General features: G+C 43.4%; 1 protein-coding gene across 2 annotated transcripts in view; it reads left to right on the top strand.

Moving 5' to 3' along the window:
- Positions 1-19,531, top strand: part of ZFAT (zinc finger and AT-hook domain containing) — a 397,998-nt gene that overhangs the window by 48,240 nt on the left and 330,227 nt on the right. For both annotated transcript variants that reach the window (XM_089685952.1, XM_089685951.1), the window contains exon 2: positions 18,991-19,098. In XM_089685952.1, coding sequence (XP_089542078.1) covers positions 19,047-19,098 — 52 coding nt within the window. In that variant the 5' untranslated portion in view covers positions 18,991-19,046. The remainder of the gene's footprint in view (positions 1-18,990; positions 19,099-19,531) is intronic.

Raw genomic sequence — 19,531 nt, 5'->3', positions numbered from 1 at the left:
ATCAAACAAATAAGACAATAAATACTCAGGTTTTCTGCTGCCTGCGCCGCCTCTACTTATTTATTTATTATAGGTATGTATAAAATGCCAGAATTTTACACAATGCTTTACATATTGTACCTTCAAAGCAGTCCCTGCCCTTGAGGAGCTTACAATCTAAGGCAGGGTTTCTCATCCAGGAACTGTAGGGTTCCTCCAGAGGTTGCTAGGGGTTCCTTGAGCAATGAGAAATTTCTGCCTCGTAGATAAGTTCCCACTGACACCATTGATGTTTTAGCTATCTGTAAGGGGGTAATTCTTCCCAATGACCGCAAGTGTAAGGAGCATTCTTCCCGTTGACCATCACACTAATGTATTATTGTAATTTTTAGCAGGCATTCCCTGGAAAACTGCAAAGTTATTTCAAGGGTTCCTCTGGATTGAAAAGGTTGAGAGAGGCTGATCTAAGGTCTCTATCTTACAAGCTTACTTACATATGCTAGAGCAGTGTCTCTCAACCTTTTTTTCAGTCAAGGCACCCTTTACAATTATGGACAATCTCGAGGCACCCTTTACAATTATGGACAATCTCGAGGCACCCTTTAAAATGATGGACAGCCTCGAGGCACCCTTTAAAATGATGGACAGCCTCGAGGCACCCTTTAGAATGATGGACAGCCTCGAGGCACCCTTTGAAATGATGGACAGCCTCGAGGCACCCTTTGAAATGATGGACAGCCTCGAGGCACCCTTTGAAATGATGGACAGCCTCGAGGCACCCTTTGAAATGATGGACAGCCTCGAGGCACCCTTTGAAATGATGGACAGCCTCGAGGCACCCTTTGAAATGATGGACAGCCTCGAGGCACCCTTTAGAATGATGGACAGCCTCGAGGCACCCTTTAGAATGATGGACAGCCTCGAGGCACCCTTTAGAATGATGGACAGCCTCGAGGCACCCTTTAGAATGATGGACAGCCTCGAGGCACCCTTTAGAATGATGGACAGCCTCGAGGCACCCTTTAGAATGATGGACAGCCCCGAGGCACCCTTTAGAATGATGGACAGCCCCGAGGCACCCTTTAGAATGATGGACAGCCCCGAGGCACCCTTTAGAATGATGGACAGCCCCGAGGCACCCTTTAGAATGATGGACAGCCCCGAGGCACCCTTTAGAATGATGGACAGCCCCGAGGCACCCTTTAGAATGATGGACAGCCCCGAGGCACCCTTTAGAATGATGGACAGCCTCGAGGCACCCTATTCTAAAATTTAAAAAAAACTATTCTAATAATTGTACATAAAGCATCAACATCCACAACATGGACACCCAATGTTTAGAGGTGATTTATTCTTCCAAATCAAATATTCTTCCATCACTCAGCTAATGTTATCCCAGCGTTGACAGAGAGGGGTGGGGAGGGCAAACAAGGATGCTGTGCAGATGACCGATGTCCTTCTGATCTAGTGGTGATGTCATTGGTTGTTGGGATGCTGATGGCTAGAAGGTTTTATTGGTGCATAATGAAAACCTGTGACTTTGTGTAACTAAAAGGCAGACTTGGTCCGCCTGTTGGCTTGTATACAATTTTTGGGCAACTTTTTAGGCATTTTGCTAAGGCACCCCTGAAGAAACACCAAGGCACCCCAGGATGAAAAAGGTGGTGCTAGGGAACATTTAGACAAAAGCCAATTTTTCTAACCAACATGCCTTTGGAGTGTGGATGGAAACCAGAGAACCCGGAGGAAACCCATGCCAACACAGAACATGAAAATTGTGTTCTGGCCTTGGTTCAAACTGAGGATCCCAGTACTGCAAGGCTGAAATGGTAGCCACTGTGTTACCTTCACCATTCAGTAGAAATCCTCCTCTGAAGTCTGCAGGGAAATTGACCCTTCCAGGTTTGTCGATCTTTTGGGTTCTCCCAAGGCTCTCCCTTCCTCCTGCTTGCTGGATGTTACTGCTGTAATTATTGGAGGTCAGCAGGAGACACTACGGAGACCCAAAAGATCAATAATCCTGGAGGCATTGGGTTACCAGTAGACTTCAGAGGAGGGTTTTACTGAACAGGCGGTGGGTTAAAGAGGACAGGTAAGTATTCTCTCTCATTTTATGAGCAATGTTAATAGAATTACAAAAGAATGGACCTATGTTAAAGTGATAGTAAAAAATAAACGGTCCCCCTGCAGGTTAATGTCATAATGTGCTAGTATACACCAGCAGACTTTGCCTGTAAAACAGATCCCCCCCCCCCCCCCCCGTGGCGTGTTGTCGCTGCTGATAGGGATTCCATCCCCGGGTCTTCCTACTGGGGGCCCAGGCTTCGGCCGTTTGAATGGCCGACCCGCGATAGTCACTCCTGACCTTGCGCACCAGAGTTACAATTACGGCACAGCACCCTGAATAGACTGCTTACTCGAGTATGTTGTCAGTTTAAAGCGCAGTGCGCATGCGCCGGTGACGTCACCGGCTGCTATACATGTGTATATCTAAGTGGGGACAAGTGGAGTTTACTACCGCTTTAAAGTGTTACTAAACCCACAACAGTACAATCAGTCTGTATATGCAGTAAAGCATGCTGGTTATACTCACTGTGGAACCTAAGGGGCTAATCCTTTGCATTGTGTAAAAAGGCAGTTTAATGCCGTCTTCTCTGCTCCTCCTCTTGTTCAAATGTCCATGTCTTATCTCCTGATAAGACAGACTGAACCGTAGGCATTCTGCACATGCTCAGTTTAGTTTTGCTAGGTTTTTTTTTTTTTTTTCTTGGGAGAGTGCATGTGATAAGTACAGGGCCAATCAGCACTGTCCAGACAGAGGTCAGAGGTTCTACATCCTCTGCTGAACATTGATAGACGTCACAAGATTGCTATATACTGCAGATGAAAAAAGGTATTTAGCAGTTTCTATTTACTAAAATAATTGCATTTCCATGTTTTATGTACTGTGAGAGGCCAGATATAGTGAATGTGGGGTCCGGGGAGAGCGGATATAGTGAATGCGGGGTCCGGGGAGAGCGGATATAGTGAATGCGGGGTCTGGAGAGAGCGAATATAGTGAATGCGGGGTCCGGGGAGAGCGGATATAGTGAATGCAGGGTCCGGGGAGAGCGGATATAGTGAATGCAGGGTCTGGGGAGAGTGGATATAGTGAATGCAGGGTCCGGGGAGAGCAGATATAGTGAATTTAGGGTCCGGGGAGAGTGGATATAGTGAATGCGGGGTCCGGGGAGAGCGGATATAGTGAATGCGGGGTCCGGGGAGAGCGGATATAGTGAGTTCAGGGTCCACTGTGAGCCCTTGTAGATAGTCAACTTGCCCCAGCCTGCTTCTTCACCAGAGCCCCTGATGATTAGGATGGACTTGCAGCAAGCTGGGACCAGGTTGCGGCCCCTGGGTACGCCCAGCTGAGGATGAGGAGACCGCTCGCAGGAGCGGAGCACAATGGGAGGAGACAAAAGGAAATCTAATAGACTAGCCGAGGCAAGGACAGGCGGAAAACAAGCACAGTCAGAGACCGCCGCTGGGGTTAGTACACGAGTAGTTGATACAGGCAATAGCAACACACAGGAACTAGGCGGTTGCTCAGGCAAAGTGGCCTAGACTGAGCATGTCTTATATAGACACGCAAACGAGGAGGCGGGCCAGGAAGTGATGGAAGGGAAGGAAATAAAACCCAGAAAACAGCAGACGACGCCCATAGGTGAGCACAGACAAACACATGTGAAAGGGATCAGGAACAGCACTGCAGCAAGGAGGTAAGAACACAAACAAACTGCAGGCTAACTTGTGACAACACCTAAATACACGTTCCAGAAACAGGAGGTGAGGGGGTATATTCCAGTGGGGGCTGTTGCTCTGATAACAGCCGAGTATTATTATACAGTATTTTATATAGTGCCAAAAAGTTTGCTCAGCGCTGCACATTATAGTGGGAGACAGTACATGAGACAATACAGTAACAATACAATACACAACGGGTTCGAGGGCCCTGCTCTATGGAGCTTACAATCTAGGAGGGAGGGGATAGTGGTACAGGTGGAAATTGCTGTGGGGGATGGAGTGGTAGGAGGAGTGGAGGAGATCGGCTGTTAGGTGAGAGCGGGGTAGGCTTCCCTGAAGAGATGGGTTTTCAGGGTGCACTTAAAGGTGAGGAGAGTAGATGACAGTCTGATGGATTGGGGTAGTGAGTTCCAGAGGATAGGGGAAGACCTGGAGAAGTCCTGGAGTCGGGCATGGGAGGAGGAGACCAGGGAACTGAAGAGTAGGAGGTCTTGTGAGGAGCGGAGAGTACGTGTTGGGTGGTATGTGGATATCAGGTCGGTGAGGTAGTTTGGGGCAGTATTATGAACAGCTTTGTACGTCAATGTTAGTAGTTTGAATTTTATGCGCTGGACAATCGGAAGCCAGTGGAGGGAATGACAGAGGGGGGTGGCGGATACGGAGCAGTTGGTAAGGTGGATGAGTCTGGCCGCTGAGTTCAGGATAGACTGAAGCGGGGATAGTCTGTGATGAGGTAGGCCGCTGAGAAGGGAGTTGCAGTAGTCGAGTCGTGATATAATAAGGGAGTGAATGAGTTGTTTAGTAGTGTCTGGGGTTAGGAACGAACTTATTTTGGAGATGTTGCGGAGGTGGAGCCTGCATGAATTTGCCAGCGAGTATTGATAGATTTACCCCCACATGGAAAAACCTTTTAACTTCCTGTTTTTGTTTGTGAAATAAGGACACAAAGGGAAATCTACCCAACCTATACTTGTATGGCCAGGAAGTTAGTTGAATTTTTACCTTTTACATGGAGAAAATTTCAACTAACTTCCTGTTTTGTCTCTGCAATAAGGATGCAAAGGGAAATCTACCCAAAGGGGCACAGACAACCCTTCTTTATGATTCTTGCATTTGGGGGGGGGGGGGGGAGAGAAATGAATGTGCAGCTAGCACCATCTAGTTGGAGGCATGAGCCATTTTTGGCTTAGAGTTGGTATAATTGTTCGCTTTTCATGCCACTGCTGCTTGATCACAGGCTGATTGAGCAGTACTTTAGATGGGGCAATAATTGATTGCTTCTCTAGTGATCGAAATAAAGCATTTACAGGGCAAAAGAAAGCTGCATAAAGACAAGTAGTTGTGGTGGGGGGACTGACTTTTTTTTTTTGCTAGCCGGGGGGCTGTAGAATTTGTGATTATTTAGCAACTATAGAACAACCAAAATGTCATCTTTTTCATGTACGGTGTTCGAAATCTCCTTTTTTCTAGTAACAAAAAAATATATTCTTTTTTTCAGCCACAGTAGGCCAGATGCCAGTTTGCTGTCTTGGGTGTTGGTTGGCGCTCTTTGTATGCCTGTTCAGAGATAAGTAATTGGAATGGAGATTTTGTATTTTTGGCTCAAGGTGAGATGTTTTTGTACAAATACGCAGCAGTGGAGAAAAGCTCTTGAGAAATATATTGGATGTTTTCAGTCTTTCCTGCGAAGGAATAAATGTTTGGCTGAATAACAAGAGGAACATGTGCATCTACTTTCTTTTGACTACCCGATGTAACTCCAGAATGCAGCAGTAGCCTAGCAAGTGTATGTGGCCTTAGCGGACACTAGTGTACAGTTTGGTCCATGACCTTTTGTTCAGAGGTGTAATGCCTATGAAATGTGTTGGCCTTGGGCCCTTTGTTTCTTGGGTAATTTTTACAATAAAGCATTGTTGCCCAAATGCCAGGAGCATGAGACATTGATGTCATTTTTCTAAGCTAAAGGAACAGAGTCACAAGATATCAGACTGCTTGAGGCAAGATAAGAACTTGTTTGTGGGATTGAACGTGTTTGACATCTAGTAAAAGATAAGAACCTGTTTAAAGATGTCTACTTGCTTGAGAAGTTAGAAATCTTTAAGTTAGTGTAGATGAGAAGAAGTTTAGGGTAGATAAAAAGCTGATCTGAAGAAAAAGTGACTTTTTAGAGAATGATGTTGATTCAATATGGTGGCTGGGCATGACTCTGTTATCCTCATGGAACATTTCTGCTTGTTCCTCCTGGAGTGGGTGTGGCGCCTGCCCACTTTGGGAAAGCTGCCAGGAAAATGGTTTAAACCGTCGGTTTAAATGGGATCCATGGGGAGCCTCCTAGCAGACAAGGACGCTCTGACACTGGGACTCTTGCCAAGGCTATATGGGCTCATTGATTGGTCGCGTTTACGGCTTCCCCGTGACCCCCTGTGCACTATGGTTCCGATGGGTTCTGTTCCTTCCTGCCTTCACATAGCTTTGGTGTCAAAATAATGTCTATTTCGTGCTGTAATGCTCACATTATTAGTAGTGTGTGTTATGCAGATTGTGATGACTATAAGATATATCCTCCTGTGTGTTGTGTGATAATAAAAGCGGAGGTTTTGTCAGTGCAAAAATATTGCAGTTGGATTCTGTTATTTCTTTCAGTGCTGAGTGAATGCTATGATGTGCCAGGGCAGGCGTTCATTTGGTAGAGGTCTTTCATATGCGTAGAATAATTAATGGTGTAAATGCTGGTTAAAAGTGTGTGTGTGTGTATTATTTTAATTTCTTATTTATTTCAGGTACTTATATAGCGCCGTCAATTTACGCAGCGCTTTACATATATATTGTACATTCACATCAGACCCTAACCCTCAAGGGGTGTACAATCTAAGGTCCCTAACTCACATTCATAGATACGCATACTAGGGACAATTTAGACCGGATCCAATTAACCTACCAGCATGTCTTTGGAGTGTGGGAGGAAACCGGAGTACCTGGAGGAAACTCACGCAGGCACAGGGAGAACATGCAAACTCCAGACAGGAGGTGCCATGGTTGGGATTCGAACCAACGACCCTAGTACTGCCAGGCCGAAGTGCTAACCATTTAGCCACTGTGTATATGACTTGCTTTTAGTTATTGCATCCAGCATTGCCATTACAAGACAGTATTCAGTTGCTCAAAAGTGAGCGGTGACAGCAGTTGAAATTTTTCACAATAAGGGCTGTTCTGCTGTACGGGACAGTTGTGTTTGACGCAGTAGTGATCCTGTTGCAATCAAGAGCCAACCAGTGACAGGAGAGTTACAAAATGCAAAGAAAAGACCTTGTTCCGTATATTTCTGCCTTGCTGGTTGAATGAGCATTTTGTCATTCCCTTGCTGACCGAAACACTGCACAATGGAGAATGCTAGTGTAGGTGCGACAGCTCACTCATCCATTCAGCAAGGGAGCAACGCATGGTTTTAGGTGAGTGTTGTCCTACCTTGCTTGCCATGCATAATGATCCTTCTTGCCAACAACAGGATCACTAATGTGACTGGTTGGATGAGCATGGTGTTGCACCCGTGCTGACCGAAGTACTGTAGAATGTCGATGTGGGAGCGACAGCTCACTCATCCAATCAGAGGGAGCAACACCTGGTTGTAGGTGAGTTTTCTACCTCTTTTGCCCCTGTATTGTGATGCTTCTTGTCAGCAGCAGGATCATTAGGATGACATTGCCTTAGGCCTTGTGAACATGGGCCAGCATGCAGAAGTTCATCCAGTGGCCATATGACTCGAGGGAAAGCTTTCGTGTTCTGGTCTGCCTCCCAATTCCACTTGAAAACTGTTTAATGGACTTTGCCACTATTCCTCCACTCCTTGCCATTTAATGCTGCATTCACTGCAAGGAGTAGTGGGAACCAGCGTTCCTGCATGTGGTTGTTTCTTTTTTTGTGTTTTTTTTTTTTTAGCACATTTTGGGATTTCCTCTCAGCATGCATGGGGCAGACCATTCACAAGAATGGATTACTCTGTGTGACAGATGCCCCAAAGAAGCGCCTTTTTTTTTTTTTTTGAAGCGGAGCTTGGGGCGTTTTTGAACAAAACATTGTGGCACATTTTGTAGCCCATTTGCCGCATGGAAAAATGCGAGTCGTCTACCAGTGCTTGGGGTGCCATTTAGCAATCAATGGCACCACAAGCACGACACGTTTCAGAAATGCCCAGGTGTAAAGGCAGCTTAACAATTGAATGCCAGAGCCCCTATGACTGACATTGGACTGTTGATTGGTGGTGTTGGGGCTGAAAGTGTTACTAAACCCACAACAGTAAAATCAGTCTGTATATGCAGTAAAGCATGCGTGTTTTACTCACTGTGGAACCGAAGAGGTTAGTCCTTCACTTTGTGTAAAAAGGCTGTTTTAAACTTGTCTTCTGATCCTCTCCTTCTTTTACTGTCTCCAATCCATTTGCCATAGTACAGCATAGCAGTGGCAAGTCTATACATGCTCTGTTTGGTGTGTATGGCTAGAGGTTTGTTTTGGGAGTGCCTGTGCACAGGGCCAATCAGAGCTGTCCAGACAGAGGGTCGGGTTACGCAGCCTGAAAGGACAGTCAGAGCAGAATGAAAACTCCTCCTACGAGCTTTATTTTTTACTAAAAAGTGAACCTATCCTTTAAAATTTCATTTTTGATGGGGTGAAATTCCTCTTTAGGTGCCACTTACAGATGTCCTCTCCACCCTGAGACACACTTTGCTCTCTCCTCCCGGGCATGCTCCTCGTTAACAGATTAGCACTGCAGCACAGCTGATTGTCCTCTTGTTCTGCTTCTGCCTCCCTCAGTCTGAGCTCTGCTGTACAGGAGACTGCAAAACGCTAATGTCAAAACCAGAATCAAAGTCATGACTGATATAAAAACGGACGTCAAATTTCTCCACTGCTTACAATGAAAAAACACATGGAATGATGTATTAATTCCTTTTATTACTCCTGTTTTGACTTGTATTGTAATTGTACTTTCCCCCTTTATATTGTAAAGTGCTGAGCCAAGTGTTGGCACTATATAAATCCTGTATAATAATAATAATATATATCCTGTATAATAATAATAATATATAAATCCTGTATAATAATAATATATAAATCCTGTATAATAATAATATATAAATCCTGTATAATAATATATAAATCCTGTATAATAATAATATATAAATCCTGTATAATAATAATATATAAATCCTGTATAATAATAATAATATATATCCTGAATAATAATAATAATAATATATATCCTGTATAATAATATATATCCTGAATAATAATAATTAATGAATACAAATCTGTGTTCATTTTTGTCTTTGATATCTGCCTGGAGTTCAGCTTTCAGTCCTGCAAAAAGCATTTTTTGTCTCCAGTAACCAAGAGCCGTATCTTTATATTTGTGGTTATTATTGATTTATTTAGTGCTGTTCTCTCCTGTGCTACTGCAGTGAGAGATACAAACAGGAATAACTAATTCAGGTAATACAAATGCATAAAATGCTTCCATTGGCAAGTATATACAGCTGTTTAGCAAACATACCCTGTGATATTGGGGTGATTATGCTCAAAGGCAGATGACCTATACCCTGTGATATTGGGGTGATTATGCTCAATGGCAGATGACCTATACCCTGTGATATTGGGGTGATTATGCTCAATGGCAGATGACCTATACCCTGTGATATTGGGGTGATTATGCTCAATGGTAGATGACCTATACCCTGTGATATTGGGGTGATTATGCTCAATGGTAGATGACCTATACCCTGTGATATTGGGGTGATTATGCTCAATGGTAGATGAGTATTAGTGAAGCCTATGCCAGTCCAAATTGTATTTTAAAGGCTTTCTGGCTTACATTTATTGAAAATGGAAAAAATTGTTTGCAAAACTTTCCCACACAGGGGTTTCAGTTTCACATGGCAAAAACAGAAAAATACAGATCCACCTCGTTCTATTGACAGAACCACCACTGCTATTGGCACTGGTCCCTCACACTTGGCTCTCTGGGTTTTCCGGACTCACACAGCCTAGTGTTAAAGCTTCAGCTATACAGGCCCAATCCTGGCCTCTCAATAGGTGTTCCCCTGACACCCCGGACTTTATCTTTTGAGACTTATGGACTCATCCCAGTCCCTTGGACTCGCTCCTGATACTTCCAGTCCCGTGGGCCAGCAATCCCGCCATCATTGGGTGTAGTCTCTTAACAGCAACATACGTCCCTCCTGGCGGGAGCACACAACTATCTCCTGAGAGGACGCTGTCACCAAATGGGAGCCTTGAGCTATGGTCAGGCCTAGCTTATAATGAATATGCACACCTGTGGACTCACATGGCCTGCAGGTCTCCACTAAGATCTGGACACAGGATTGGAGACTTCTGCCCACCCAAATCTTTTAGAAGTCTCCAAGCTCCAGGGAAGCAGGAAAAAGGCCAACGTGCCCCAAACCCATGAGCTGGGAACTACTTTTGCAGTGCTGGTTGCAGGTCCTGCCCTTTTTGTGCCCCTTCTCTTGAAACTGTCAAGGCAGCCACCCTTCAACCTCGCCCTGGTCTCATGTAACGTGTGCCCTAGTCTGACTGCCTTCTCCAGCCTGTCTGGTCTCCAACCACTCATGCAATATCTCTATGCTTAGAGGCTATATCCTCTATTATGTCTCCAGTCTCTGGCAGTCTTCTGTAGCATTTATCCACTTTCCAACCACTTATGTAGTATTTTGTACTATCTGCAGTACCTTGTCTACTGTCTTCTGTATCATGTCTCCAGATTCTAACCACTAATGCAGTGTTCTCCAAACTTCAGTACATTTTCTTATATGTTACAAATATTCACAGGCCAAAAAAAGTCCCAACAGAGACCTCCCTTTACATCAGGATCCCCATCAGAGTCATCTTTATACCAGGATCCCCATCTGAGCCCTGCTTACATCAAGGTCCTTATTAGTGTCCCCCCTTAAATCAGGAACCCTGTCAGAGCATCCCCTTACATCAGGGTCCCCACCAGAGCCCCCTCTTAAATCAGTTTACCTATCAAATTTCTCTCTTACTTCAGTGTTCTATTGATGCAAAATCGTCTCCTATTGACTTCAATGCAAAATCGCCTCTCGTTGGCTTTAATGCGAAATCGCCTCTCGTTGGCTTTAATGCAAAATCGCCTCTCGTTGGCTTCAATGCGAAAACGCCTCTCGTTGGCTTCAATGCGAAATCGCCTCTCGTTGGCTTCAATGCGAAATCGCCTCTCGTTGGCTTCAATGCGAAATCGCCTCTCGTTGGCTTCAATGCGAAATCGCCTCTCGTTGGCTTCAATGCGAAATCGCCTCTCGTTGGCTTCAATGCGAAATCGCCTCTCGTTGACGTCAATGCGAAATCGCCTCTCGTTGACGTCAATGCGAAATCGCCTCTCGTTGACGTCAATGCGAAATCGCCTCTCGTTGACGTCAATGCGAAATCGCCTCTCGTTGACGTCAATGCGAAATCGCCGCTCGTTGACGTCAATGCGAAATCGCCGCTCGTTGACGTCAATGCGAAATCGCCTCTCGTTGACGTCAATGCGAAATCGCCGCTCGTTGACGTCAATGCGAAATCGCCGCTCGTTGACGTCAATGCGAAATCGCCGCTCGTTGACGTCAATGCGAAATCGCCGCTCGTTGACGTCAATGCGAAATCGCCGCTCGTTGACGTCAATGCAAAATCGCCTATCAGAAGCAATCCTATGTGAACACTTATCTCCGCATGCCACTCTGCTCTATCATTTGCGAGTCAGGAACGCACCACTACAAACTTGCACAGGACCTTTTTTTTTTTTTGTAATGACACCTAAAACGCAATGCATGTAGAATCGCAACTGTGTAAACCACCTCAATAGCAACACATAATATCTAGCCTGTCATGCGAATCTATGAGTTTGAAAATGCATCCATAATTGCATATGTGTGAACCAGGGCGGTTCCATTCAGACACGGGTGTTTTGGGATCACTGCAGAATTGCTGCGATTCTGCCCGCTATCACAAAACGCAGGTTCAGGTGCCATTATTTTCAATGGCACCTAAAACGTGGTACGGTTTTGCCGCGTGACAATTCGCATGGCGTGAAGCTTGTCACCCGAAAGAAGCTCCTGCTCCTTTTTGGGTGACAAGCTTCACGCAATGCAGTTTGCTGAGGTTGTTGCGCAGTAAATCGCGTGACAATTGCGGCAAAACTACACTGTTTTAGGTGCCATTGAAAATGACACCTGAATATGCGTTTTTGCGATTGTAGTGCGTGTTTGGATTGCAGGCAGAATCGCAGCTATTCTGCCACAATCCCAATACACCCAGGTGTGACCAGGGCCTAACGGAGCGGACACCGCAGCTTGATTTGGTTGCTCGGCAGGCGCTAGTACTGAGAACCTGAGTGCTTCCATGTGGAAAGGTGACCTAAAGAATAGAGTTTTTAATTTTTTTTTCTCATTGGGGCCGACGTCTTATTTACTCAGCAAATGTGCTTCTGAGCATTTAAGAGAGCCCACTCCCCTTTTCTGATGAGCACCCAATCGGAGCTAGTTATACTGCAAGGTCTCTCCCCTCCCTGCTAGTCCCTGGATGCAATGCTAGAGTCAGGCAGGGAGGTGAGGAGGAGATAAAAAGCACAATGTTAAAAACATTAAACGTTAAAGTCGCCATAAAGCTGCTTTCGTTTTAACCACTTCAAGTCCGGACACTTTCCCCCCCTTCCTGTCCAGGCCAATTTTCAGCTATCAGCGCTATCACACTTTGAATGACAATTGCACGGTCATGCAACACTGTACCCATATGAATTTGTTAGCATTTTTTTGAGACAGATAAAGCTTTATTTTGGTGGTATTTATTCACCACTAGGATTTTTATTTTTTTTGCTATATAAATGAAAAGTCCAAAAATTTTGAGAAAAAGTTTCTTATAAAATTTTGCAAATATTTCGTCATAAATCTTGGCCAAAATTAATTCAGCTATCTTTTTAGTAAAAAAAATAACCAAATTAGTTTATAACCAAAAATTATAATTTAAATATATTTCTTCTTTTTTTTTTCTACATACTGTCACCCCAGCAGTAGAGTGTCACCATGGTGACACTGTACTACTTGTTGGGGGTGATTTTTTTTTTTTTTTTTTTTTTTTAACACTGCTTTTATACCCATAAAGGCTGTAAAAGCAATCATTTCTCCTTCTCTCTGGCTGCATTCTTGCAGAACTACTGTGTGAGCTGTGATTGGTCACAGCTTGTCACATGGTACAAGGCTGTTGTGAATAGCCCTGTACCATGTGATCTCTGTGATCATTCACAGATTTCAAACGTAGTAAGCAATGATGTCACAAGTGACATCTTGCTTACTACTCTGCATGTGATCACCGATTGGCCAATCGGTGATCACATGATCAGGACCTCGCACAGAGGTCCCGTCCGACGATCGGTGTTCCACCGGAGGTGCTTCATAAATGGCAACCCGCTCCTGGACTGCCACCGTCTGGCCGTTTATATACAGCGGCCGGACGGCAAGTGGTTAACAAAGCCCCAGACATTCCTAAAAGCACCCCAGATTTAAATACTGTTTTGGTTAAAAGTATTTCTTTTTATTTCCACACCCCTGGTAATGTTCCAAGGACATGCCACTGACCCTCTCTGTGGGACCAGATGTGGTCCGTGGGCCGAAGTTTGGAGACCTCCTGCAGTAATGCAATACCTCCATACTATCCATCTCCTCTGCTACGTCTACAGTCTGACTGTCTTCTATAACATTACATGTATTGAATATTATGGAGGCTCCTCGTGATTATCAAGAATCTGAAGTTAAAGTATCTCATAAGTTGACCCGCATTGATCTAGAGCAAATATTGCGGCAGTCCTTTGGTTTGTCCCAAGACAGAGAAACAATTTACTTGTGATTGTGATTTAGAAAACTGTCATTCTCTGCAGACGTCTAGTTGTAAACATGATTATGGCGGTAATTAGTGTTGGTTCCTTTCCTGGTCAGTGTGTGTGGCGCTCCTTTTGAATGCCGATCTGCAGCGGTCGAACCCTCCAGTCTTTAATCTGGACTCCCTGATGGATATTTCCTCCCCCTCATTAAAGGCCGACAGATGGAGGCGACTATCTGGCTCAGTTCAGTCTGGATCTGCAGCATAAACAGTCGTTTTCAACACGATCGGCTAATTAACACTGTTGCTCTTTTCCCTCCGCTGACAGAATGAACTGCGCAGAGGGTAAGTGGGGCAGACGAAGATAACAACGCTGTGTCACAAACCGCAGTATATTCCAAGTAACAGACGATAAACATTGAAGAAGACGGGTGTATTAAAGAGGACCTCCACTGAGAGAGATACTTAGCATGTGATAGCTGACCTTCTTGTGAAAATGCTAGTTGCCTTTTGGCCAAACGTGCTGTAGCTCAATCTTGGAGAACCCCTTTGGTTGTCTTCCAGGGGGTGAAGACCCAGATGAATGCTATGCTGATCAATGAACAGATGTCTAGCGGTCTTCATGATTCTCATCCGAGATTCCTTAAGGTTTGGGAACCTTGGATACGTTCTTCCCTGCCATCCCTGCCTCCTACTAGCTATGGCCTCTTATAGTCGTTGCCTGTGCTAGCCCTGGATCTGTGACTTCTAGTTTTCCTTTCTTCCATGTTTTCTCTCTCAATCTTTCTTTCTTCCTTATTTCTTTCTGTTTTTATATTTTCTTTTTCCTTTTTTCTATCAGTTTGGCATATTTTTTTTCCTTTCCTGTATGTTCTGAGTTGATACTTCTCGGTAGGGGTTTTTCCTCTGTTTTTTTTTTTTTTTTTCCTGGTAGTATGATGGAAAATGGGCATACCCCTGAGGACGTGCTGTCGCACGAAACGCGTTGGGAGCCTACATTGCTGATGACATGCCGCCGCTACCGAGGAGCGGTGGCCATCTTGGTATTTGATGGTATTAATTATTCCACGTGGATGTTTTCTTACTACTGTGATTTAAACTCATCAATAAATACTGCACTATATAAGCACTTTCTGGCTCCTGTGGTTGAGCTGATCCCCCCCCCCCCCCAGGATTAGATGACACCTGCCCCAACTGATGGCTGGAGGGAGCTGCAGGAGTAAATCCGGAGCTGTCATTATACCCCCAGATGTGTGATATAAACAGATGCGCTGATTTACTTGCAGTCTGGTGAGTGTACATCCATCTGAGGCGGTGGATTCTCTTCATCAATAACCGCACGTTTGCACTTGCACACTTGGATAAAGGACATTAGCAGTTTTCACTGCCTGCTGTATAATATTTGTGGTTGTCACGGACTCTCAGTGATTTATTTATTTGATTGCACTATTCACGCACTTGTTTGCACTTTATATATTCGAGTATGATATAAGATATTTACGTTTTTATCAGTTTACTGCGCTGTACGTTTATGATATACGTTTACATCGGGACAGTTACCGATACCTTAAGTGCTAGCAGCTATTTTATTTTTCACTTTATATATTCAAGCATGATCTAAGATATTTGTTTCATGAGTTTACAGTTCTGCTAGTTTATGATATACTCTTATAGTCGTTGCCTGTGCTAGCTCTGGATCCGTGACTCTAGTCTTCCATGTTTTCTTTCTGAAGCTTTCTTTCTTCCTTTATTTCTTTCTATGTTTTTATATTTTCTTTTTCCTATCAGTTTGGCATTTTTTTTTTCCTTTCCCGTATGTTCTGAGTTGATGCTTCTCGGTAGGGGTTTTTCCTCTTTGTTTGTTTTTTTTTTTTTTTTTTCCAGTAATATGATGGATTGCTGCTGCTACTATTTTTTGTTCGGCTTTTTGCCGTCCCTCCTTGATGTCATTGGACGTTCCGTTATTTGGCTAATACACCCTGCTGACTTGTATCTGTTTATGTATGTTATTCTGCTCTACCCCCTACGTGGGCATATCATGAGCTGCTTGTATTTATAAAAACAAAAACCTCTTTAATAAAAATATTGAAATAGAAAATGCTAGTTGCCTTGCTGCAGGGTGGATTTGATTTAAATCAAACTGATTTAAATCACGATTTAAATCACTAGTCAGTAAGGCTTGATGTAAATCCTAGTTTTCTACATAAAGACTAATTCTTGCTGGTATAACTTTAATATACAAGTAGATGAAGATTTTTAGAATAACAACTTTTCATATTAGTTTTTTTATCCCCAGTTTAATAGGTTAATCATTCATATTTGGACAACTTTTCTGTTGTACTTAGGAAGGAGAAAAATAATCATTACCTTAATAATAACAATTTAAATAGATTTATTCAACTGAAACAATAACATTCCAGCAGATGTGATTGGCTTAAACATCCATGTTTGTTAACTAATTTGGCTAAACAAAATATATATATTTTAAGAAACTTAGACTGTCAGCCCCTTCCTCCTCACACTTAGTGTCACTTTCTTCTTGTGCAGATCTATTCCACTCCAAACAATCAGAAAAATATTGTTTCTATTCTATTCACTGAACTTCTTGAAACTTAGCAGTGAAGGGGTTGATTCTGTATTCATAGGTTTGTAGAAGTTAGGATGAAGGTCTTTTTCTTAACTCTGTTCATGTTATAACATTTTTGCTGTGAAGAAGAGTCATGTGATCTCCGCTGAGTCAAATTCAGTTTTGAGAACTGCAAAAGTAAACCAAACATCTGTGATAATATCTTGTAGGCAGAGAAACTGCCCAATAATCTTACAGAAACCTCTGGAAGAGCATGACATTGTGAATGGATTCATGGAATTTATTTACCAAAACAATTAAACATATACAGCCTTATTCTACATAATTAAAAAACTAATCTTTATTTCATGATTTAATAACCTTTGGATGGTAATATATTTTCCTCAAAAAGCATTTTATTTAAAAAAAATCCGATTTTAAATAAAAAAATCAGATTTTTAAATCGAAAATATCCTATTTAAAAAAAAAAAAAATTTTTTTTTTTTTTCTTTTTTTTTAAATCATTGATTTTTATCCACCCTGCCTTGCTGTCATCAATTTTGATTCACTGGTCTGGAACAAGATCCAAAGATCAGTTGACAGTCCTCAGTAGCTGCATACTTGTTTTGGGTCAGTGACTAAGGCAGGGGGTCACATATAAATACATGCGTTATTCCATACTGTGCTGGTTGATATGCCTTGTGCTAAAGTGAAACTGTAGGGGGAATGGCCGCAGGAACTGTTGCTATAATGTGTAAGAGTGCAGAGTTTGTCATCCTCCAGTGTTAACAGCCCTGTGGTCTCCTTCACCGCTCCGTCCCGTACTCTGCAATTATCTTCTCCTGTACTTCTTCTGGCCAATTGGGCGGTCAATAACGACCTGGCATGATTCTGGCAGCCAGTTCTATTCTTCGCATCATACAGTTGAGCGTACACTGACCTGGGCAGTATAGTATAGATCAGCCTTTCTCAACTTTTTCAACGCAGAGAATCCCTCGAAATAATGTTCCGGTCTCAAGGAACCCCTGCTAAAAATGACTATATCTACAACTCGTGATACATTAGTGTGTTGGTCAGTGGGAATAATGCTCCTTACACTTGAGGTCATTTGGGAAAAAATATCCCCTTACAGATAGCCAAAAAGAATAATGGTATCAGTGGAAACTGATCCAAGCAGAAATTGCTCATTGCTCAAGGAGGTGCAACATCTGGAGGAATCCTAGGATTCCATGGAACCCTGACTTGAAGAATCCTGGCATATACACACAAAAATAATTGCTAGCAGGCAAAACAGTTTATTTTGGCAGAAGATTCAAAGTATGTTCTACCAAAATAGTGTACCACCTAGATTTTTTTTTTTTTGCCACTTTAGATTTTTTTTAATCCCCTCCCCAGCGGCATATACTTGCCTTTCTTTCGTTCCCTGGCTGACCTGCAGCTGGAGGGAGTGAAAAAAAGCCCTTGTGTAAGCTGCAAATCGCAGGTCCTCCATATCTAGAATGAACAGGTATTTCATTCAGTTCCCAACACTGAATGGAGCATCCGGAAAACAAAGTAAAGGTAAGTAGACACCTGACTGTCAAATCTATGTGTTTGTCGGATATTCCATTCCAAAAACCATGGGTGTTAATGTTTTGAATCCTTCCAGCCTCCAGCATTCTGGGAAAGCTTTCCACATGGGTTTGGAGTGGAAATTTGCACCCATTCAGCCAAAAGAACATTTGTGGGGTCATGTACTGATTTTGGATGAGAAGATCTGGTTCACAGTTGGTGTTCCAATTAATTCCAAATGTGTTTTGGTAGGGTTAAGGTCATGGCTTTGTTTTCTTCACACCAAACTCATTAAACCATGCTTTTATGGAGCTGGCTTTGTGCACGGGGGGCTGGGACAGAAAATAGCCTTCCCTAAACTGTTACCATGAAGTTGGAAGTGCACAATTGTAAACCTATGAACACTTCTTACTCTGATAGCAGATAATTAGAAATGAAAGCTGTGCTTGCCTTCTACTATGAAGCCATGTTGGTGAAATGACACCTATTCCTTCTGATTAATCCCCAGTTCCTGATATCCCCCTTTTCACTTCTTGCTCCTGCCTCATTCCTACCTCTTTTTGGAGGATGCTACGCTCCTCTGCTGCATCAGTGTCATGGTCATTGCCCATTGCTTTCAGGATTACTGTGCCAACTGAGGAATTGTTCTAGACTCCAGAGCAGCCTTTCTCAACCTTTTCACACAGAGGAACCCTGGAAATGATTTTCCGGTCTTAAGGAACCCTGTCTAAAAATGACTATATCTACAACTCATGATATGGCATGGTCAGTGGGAAGAATGCTCCTTACGTTTGTGGACACCTAGAGGAATTAACCCCTTACAGATCGATAAAAAGATCAATGGTGTCAGTGGGAACTTATCTGGGAGGCAGATATTGCTCAAGGAACCCCTAGCAACCTTTGGAGAAACCATAGGGTTCCATGGAACCCTGGTTGAGAAACCCTACTCTGGAGCCTTACCACACCGATTGAAGCCAATACAGAGTTATAACTCCACCAACCACACAACGCACTTAAACGTGAAGACCAGATTGAAAACTACTGCTCTATGATACATAGCGGCAAGCTGGTTTATTCAATGAGGCCATCAAAGACCAGTTCTAACACATAGCAATCAATGGCAGTGATACAGAAGACCTCAATACGTCACTTTAGTTACTCATGATTGTAATTCTTGCCCTTGATACCCCTTTGTTGATCATACCTGATATTCCTGTTTCATTTCACAGATCACTCGTATTGAGGTTTCCTCTGGTGTCTATGGGATGGTGTAGTCATCAGCCAAATGCATTCTGTAGAGAACAGCTGCAACAATGACATCTCCAAGCCAAATGAAGGTACCGTATAATTTTGTCAAAAAATACCGCAGTCCGCCTATTCCTAACAATGAATATCAGTACAACAGGGGCCTGTTTATAAAGACTGGAGAAATATGGATTTTAGTTTTTCCATACTTTAGAATTTTTTTGTTTGCTTTCCCTTTTAGGGGTGATAAACCATCACAGCTTGTCATGGTGACCTTTGTCACTGGACACAAGGTGAGCAGAAATCACTAATTTTATGGTTGGCAACCGCTTCCTGACCACCCTATAGCAGAAATACTGCTAGAGGGCGGCACGGTTGTGCAAAATCACGTGTGTGTATATATGTGATTTTGCATTTCCTGGTAGGGGGCGTGTGCAAGGCACTCGCGCACCCTACCCGCGCCGCAATTAGTGGCCGTAGCTGTCAATCACCGGGTTCCGGCAGGTGATTACTCGCTGGTGCCTG

This window comes from Staurois parvus, unplaced genomic scaffold, assembly GCF_062004578.1.
Source record: "Staurois parvus isolate SC_StPar_1 unplaced genomic scaffold, SC_StPar_1.0 ptg000389l, whole genome shotgun sequence".
NCBI classification, from domain to species: domain Eukaryota; kingdom Metazoa; phylum Chordata; class Amphibia; order Anura; family Ranidae; genus Staurois; species Staurois parvus.
Note: the sequence above shows the minus strand (reverse complement) of the source record. Positions and strands in the feature narration are given on the sequence as shown.